Source organism: Dendropsophus ebraccatus, chromosome 9, assembly GCF_027789765.1.
Source record: "Dendropsophus ebraccatus isolate aDenEbr1 chromosome 9, aDenEbr1.pat, whole genome shotgun sequence".
NCBI lineage: Eukaryota > Metazoa > Chordata > Amphibia > Anura > Hylidae > Dendropsophus > Dendropsophus ebraccatus.
In genome coordinates, this window is record NC_091462.1 from 57100593 (window position 1) to 57107655 (window position 7063).

The 7063-nt window shown below is 40.2% G+C and overlaps 1 protein-coding gene across 1 annotated transcript in view; it reads right to left on the bottom strand.

The window, feature by feature from the left end:
• Positions 1-723: 723 nt before the first annotated feature.
• The window catches only part of INO80D (INO80 complex subunit D), a 45836-nt gene continuing 39496 nt past the window's right edge, over positions 724-7063 (bottom strand). Inside the window, exons 9-11 of the mRNA XM_069983425.1 lie at positions 4420-4637; positions 4023-4180; positions 724-2729 (exon numbers count right to left, since the gene is read on the bottom strand). Coding sequence (XP_069839526.1) covers positions 1570-2729; positions 4023-4180; positions 4420-4637 — 1536 coding nt within the window. The 3' untranslated portion in view covers positions 724-1569. The remainder of the gene's footprint in view (positions 2730-4022; positions 4181-4419; positions 4638-7063) is intronic.

Below are 7063 nucleotides of genomic sequence, written 5' to 3' on the forward strand. Positions count from 1 at the left end.
ACTGGAAGGGCAACAGTGCAACCCGAGTATTACACAATGACAACCATAGCAGCTTCGTGAACCATCCTAAACAGAACCCTTTCACACTATAGCCTAATGGTGCGTTTACACCAGGTACACCAGGTACAGACTAGAGGGATCAGATCATAAAGGAAAGACTGGGATCTATCCTCTTTTCAAATCCATTCCTGGCTTTGGCTTCCAAAATCTGTCAGATAAATCTTTCTGTGTAAACGCACCATAAATGTCTTATTGTACCCAATCCGACTGCCCAGTGTTCTACACATTTTCTTATGTCATGTATTACTAATCTTTCCATCTGATATTGGGTCACCCAATTCACTAGAAAACACAAACATTTTACTATTCCAATTTTATTACAGCAAGTCAATCTGAACTTGCATGAACGGACTCTATTTTTTCAGTTGCAGTTATATTGTGAACTATAATGTGTCATTGTATGTGTTAAGGATTACTTTAAACCAAATAAAAAATAACTTACTGTGTTGGGTTAAAAAAAATTACATATTTATGACTAAACCGGAACGCTGGTTCTTACATAAGAAAAAAATTTAAGGTTATCCAACATTCCTGACAATGCAAACACCAATGTTTGCATCCTACATGAGCACTGCCTCCATCACATCTACCAATCCACCATTTCACCAATACATTGAACCAGAGACACTATTTTTCTGCAATTGTATCCCCCTTCCCCTCCCCACCCCATGCAGGAATTCCAACTATAAAAGAAGAATTTAAAACCATGTTGAACTCTTTCCAATAGAGTCAATCACATCTCCATCTCATTTACTGCGAATTATTGGGGGCTAACAGCAAAATTCATAAAGCAGCAAACATACCAGATATCATTCAGTGGTGGAATAAAATTTTTCCCAGGTTTCGGTTTATAGTTAACGGAACCAATATGTGCATAATATGCAGCGCTTGTCAATCCTTAACGTCTTTTCTGGCCTGTTCATACAATATACTTTTATTCCACCTTATGGTCTACACGTCATGTGTAAGGCCAAAAGAAAATGTGGAATGAAGCTACCTGAAGACTTCTCTAGATTTATAAAAAAAAAAAAAAAAAAAAAAAAAAACACAACATACAAACACACACACTCACACACAAAGGAACCAAGATCATAATAGCTTAATCTGTCAAGAAAAGGACATTGGGTTCATACCGCATTAAATAAGAGTGTGTCACACAGATTCTCCTTAGTGGCTTAGTCTATCGGCCTACAGACCCCCACCCTCCCCTCTTCTGCCCATAACTCAAAAGGGACTATGGATATCAGGTAGTAAAGACTGAGGCATTTATCCCGGTATCAGAAGTTATGCAGGAACCCAATGTCACTCCTTGGGGAATAAAAACAGTAAAGCAGACAAACAAGAATAGGAGCACCAGTGCTATTACAGCACAAAGAGGAAGTTGTAGAGAGCAAAATCCTCCTTCAAAATGACAAAGGAACATCCCAGGGAGAATGTGGAAAGAGCAAGGAGCAGAAAGCGGCAGTCACTTCCCATCCAGCCTGTCCATTGATGCAAAAAGGAAAGGTATCAATTGGGATTTGTGAAAGAGGTGGAGTTGTTGGTACTAGTTGCGGTGGCACCTGTTACAGTAAATCCTGCAGGAGGCGCAATTGAGCTATGGCTGGGTTGCAGGTCTTTGGGGATGCCACTGTGAGAAGATAACTGATGACCAAACGCTGCTATGAACTGAGGGAGCTGCTGTTTGGGTGAAGTGGAATCCATGAGTTCCGTAGAAGGGGGGCTCAGACCGCTGAAACTTGTCTGCGGTAACCCCGGAAGCATGTTGGAGCTATTAGGGGTCACAGTGGAGAAAGTAGGTTGTATAACCTCTGAATGAGAGACAGCTTGAGGGGTGGATAAAGATGTTGAGAGTAGGTGCCCATCAGAACTGATGAAGGTGCTAAATGTTGATGGATCACTAAGGTTCACAGGAAGGTTTCCCCAGTGAGTTCGGGGATTTACCACCCCACTTAGAGGTACATCCAGCTGGGTGGTGAGCAAGTGCTGACTAATAATGGGCACCTCTGAAGAAAAGGTTAATGTTAAACCATCACCAGAAAAGGAGGTGGCATGTGGGGATGTCGTTTGGTCGCTATATGGTGATGGCACATGCTCACTATCATAATGGCTTCCATGGGGGGATGAATGTGAATGGTCACTGCTATATTGCTGTTGTGAGGAAATTACATCTTCTCCTTTGCTCAGTATCTCTCCTGGGAGAGGCCTCTGGGATGCATGGCTGCTTACTTGTAGTCCATGGTATGAACCTGTGAAAGGCCTCTCTTCAAGAGAGTTGTGGCTTATTAGAGTGGTAGAAGTAAGGCCAACATTGGCAGAGGATGAAAACTGCCTCTGAACATGCCCACTCAGAGGAGCAGATGAGCTAGATAATGTAGCACGACCAAGGAGGTTTTCATCCAATTCCAGACTGGTAAAGTTCTCCATTCGTCCGTTGAGTAGCTCTCCAAGATCTGTGTGAACTTCTCTTGTCAGCTGCTGAATCTCTGAACTTCCAGCACCTGAAGAGAATGAGGTTAGGCCACGGTCTGAGAGGTCGTGACTACTAACACTATCAGCTTGGGCCAGCACTGCAATGGAACTAAGACATTCCAGAGATGTAACAGCTTGAAGGGCTCTCTCCAATTCCTCTGCCTCTTCGGTGGTAGGGAGAAGTTCTCCATTCTTACCTTTAAAAAAAAAAAAAAAAAGTAGAATGGTTACATCATACAAATACAAAAAAATGTCCACTTCCAAATCCCAACAAAGCACAGAAATTGGTTTCTGACTTCCTTCCTTTTTTTTTTTTTAACATAACTATGTTAATATCAGAATTTAGGGCTATACTGTTGGTATACAATGAGATACTGCCAAAAATGGCATTCCAAAGTATGCTGCAAAAACTGCCCATTAGCTTTAGACTAAGCACTGTCTACCTTGAGTCCACTCTAAGGGTAGCTTGCACACGTACCGTATCACAGCGGATTTTCTGCTGTGGATGCGCAGCAGATCCGACTAAATGAATGAACACAGCATTAAATCCGCACTGTCAAATCTGCTGCGGATCCAAAGCAGATTTGATGCTGTGTTCATTAATTTAGTCAAACCTGCAGCGATCTGCTGCGCATCCACAGCAGAAAATCCTATTCAGATAAATATACCCTAGTTTTGGCAGAGAGTAGTTAATCTACACGAAATCCAGGTCGTACAGAATATTACATAGTGGACTATGCAAAACTATAAAATAAAAATAAAATACAAATAATATACAAATAATATACAATAAAAATACCTTCAAAAAAATCTAAGTCTTGCAGATCATCTGGCAAATGTGGGATAACATCAGAAAAGTCTTCCTGATTCAGCTCTAAATCGTGGGGAATGTCTGTATCCGCAGCAGATTTGATGCTGTGTTCATTCAGTCAAAGCTGCTGCGGATCTGCTGCGCATCCGCAGCAGAAAATCCGCTGTGATACGGTACGTAAGAAGCTACCCTGAAAGGGTTTATCCAGGATGACAAAAAAACTTTTTTTTTGCAAACACAGCACCACCCCAGTCCCCATTTTGTGTGTGGCATTACAATTCAGCTCCATTAATTTCAATGATACCTAACTGCAAAACCACAACCAAACTGAGGACAGGAGAGGTGCTGTTTCTGGAAGAAAGTGGCCATGTTTTTGTAAATATACCCAGTATAGTAAATACAATATTTGCAATATAATAAAATGATTATGTGAAAAAAAAAATGAAACTGAAATTACAAGAGCCCTCGATTCATTATAGTATATACAAGGCAGATTTCCAGACATTTCTGTAATAGTCCCCATCTATCTTAACTTTGCACGTGCATGCCACCAAGAGAGCCTATTCAGATAAATATACCCTAGTTTTGGCAGAGAGTAGTTAATCTACGCGAAATCCAGGACGGTACAGAATATAACATAGTGGACTATGCAAAACTATAAAGATACAATAAAAAATACCTTCAAAAAAATCAAAGTCTTGCAGATCATCTGGCAAACGTGGGAGAACATCAGAAAAGTCTTCCTGATTCAGCTCTAAATCGTGGGGAATGTCTGTAATCTCACTAGTGATGTCATCAGGTAGCTCTTCTGTGCTCAGGTCTGGTGTGGATGGACTCCTATATAAAAAGACAAAAATGAAGGAAAAAATGAAAATTACAAGACAAGAAAACTGTGAAGGAGCCATTTTTGGCACATTTGATTTTTTGCTAAGGCATTAAATGTAAATTCTACTTCGCATTCTTAAGGTAAAATCTACTTCCCATTCTTAAGGTAAAATCTACATAGAAGAAGCTTATTCATAAGAGTAAAGAAATGCTTGCTAGATGAAGATTGCATGCAAAAAGCCAATACTAACCTTATGCTAGTGACCTCCACTGGCAGTGATAGGCTGCTGGGCATGCAGAGGTTGCCCTGGGGCACTGCAGGTGGAATGGGTTTTTGGGGCCTTCTGGGTCCCCGCCTTCTCTTTTTCTTATGTTTTTTGGTAAGTGCAGGAGGCTTGGTCTTTTTCCTGGGCTTCCTCTGCTGCTGGTGTTGAACTTTACGTGAATTGTCCCCACGCAGAAAATTATCCTGATAACGCCACAGAAGAGAGTTAGACATTGTTCACCAAGTGTCAGTAGTTTACTAAAAATGTGCAATATTCCATGACTGCACAGACATTATGTCTAATTACCTGTACTTTTACTATACTGAAATACCATGCAATGTCGATAAGCATTAAAATGTATTGGGCATTTGCATAAAATAAGACTTACATTACAAAACAGTGTTATCAGCATACTTCCATACTGTATATATTGCATTACCCTATTTCGTATTTAAAAACCAGCAGGTCCATTAGAGCCTTGTGATGTTATATAACACTATCTTTAACCCCTTCAAGACAGAGCCCTTTGATGCACAAAAGTCCAGGTCAAATTAATGCAATGTTCCTCCCCGCCTTCTAAGAGCCATATTGCTTTTATTTTTCCACCTACAGGGTTGATTCAGGTGTCATTTTTTGCGCCATGATCTCTAGTTTTTATTAATATCATATTGGTGTAACAGAAAAATTTTGATTGCTCTTTATACATTTTTTTGTGATATAACGGTCCGATCAAAGTTGACAGCTGCATCAGATTACTTGAATGCAGCCATCCCGGGTGTCTTGTGGGGTGGATCGCTCCTCCGGGTCGAGCGATCCACACATCCTGCTGCCGCCGGGCTCAGCGCAGTAATGGCGCTGATCCCGGCTCGGCAATCAATTGCTTCCGGCTGCAGCGATAGGATAGATCTCAGTGAGAGATCAGAGTGCCTATACTACAAGTCCCCCCAGGGGGGCTTCTAGTATAAGTGTAAAGGTAAAAAAAAAAAAAAAAAAAAAAAAGTGTTATTAATAAAAAAGCCCCCTCCGTTAATAAAAGTTTGAATCACCCCCCTTTTCCCATGTTATAAATAAACAAAACATGTTTGTTATCGCCGCGTGCGTAATCGCCCGAACTATTAATTTATCACATTACTGATCTCACACGGTAAATGGTGTAAGCGCAAAAAAATCCCAAAGTGCAAAATTGCGCATTTTTGGTCGCATCAAATCCAGAAAAATTGTAATTAAAGCGATCAAAAAGTCTCATATGCGCAATTAAGGTACCGATAGAAAGTAAACATCATGGCGCAAAAAAAAGACACCTGACACAGCCCCATAGACCAAAGAATAAAAGCGCTATAAGCATAAGAATAGAGCGATTTTAAGGAACATATATTTGTTAACAATGGTTTGAATTTTTTACAGGCCATCAGATACAATAAAAGTTATACATGTTATATATCGTTTTAATCGTAACGACTTGAGGAACATATATAACATGTCGTTTTACCCCAGGGCGAGCGGCGTAAAAACGAAAAAAACCCAAATAAAAGAATTGCAGTTTTTTTTTCAATTTCACCACACACTGAATTTTTTTCTGGTTTTTCAGTGTACTTTATAAACAAATTCAGCCTGTCATTGCAAAGTACAATTAATTAGTGACGCAAAAAATAAGGGCTCATGTGGGTTTCTTGAAAAAATGCAAGTGCTATGGCCTTTTAAGCACAAGGAGGAAAAAACGAAAACGCAAAAATTTTAATTGGCCCGGTCCTCTAAGGGTTAAAAGATCGGACAATTCCGTAATATGTTTATTTATTTATATTTTTATTTTTATAATGGGCAAGGGAGTCTTTTAAACTTTTATTGGGAGGGGGTTTATAAGGGTTTTTTTTAATACTTAAAATACTAGCACGGCTGCGGGGGTCCCGATCAATCAGTGACAGATGCTTGATCTTTCACTGAGCACCTTAAACGCTGCGATCGCTGTAGATCGCGGCGTTTAAGGGGTTAATGAGAGTCGGCTGTGGGATCAGCGATCTCGCTCTCATCACAAAGCCCCCGTCAGTCCAGGAACGTATATATACATTCCTACTGCACGGGGTATGTGCAGTAGGAACGTATATACTGTATATACAGATTACTGACGCGAAGGAGTTAATGTCACTCTGGCTGTGCATACTAGTTACACAGCTTAACAACAAGCACCCTAAGGCCATGTTTACATATGGCAAGAACAGTAGTGTAGTATTCTCTTACTATACTGTAGTATTCTATTTACTTATTCTATTTCAATTGGAATGCGGGCAGATTCAGGGGGGCCTACACTCCAATTATCCACAGACCACAGTCCAAAGTACGACCTGTCAATTATTTTGTGCAGCCGCAGAGAACACCGGCTGTAGTTTATACAAAGTGTATACATTACGACCATTGATCCATACACCCTAATGTAATTTCACACTGTTAATAAACAGCAAAAATACAGTGTGTGAACATGGCCTAGAACTGCTGCATTGCACTAGAGGGTATCAGGGCAGCAAGATGACAATAATATGACACCATAAGGTCATACCAAGGAAAAGAAACTGTGCACAAAATAGATTGGAAGCCTGTAATTGGTTTACCATGACCAGACAAATTTTTTATTAAA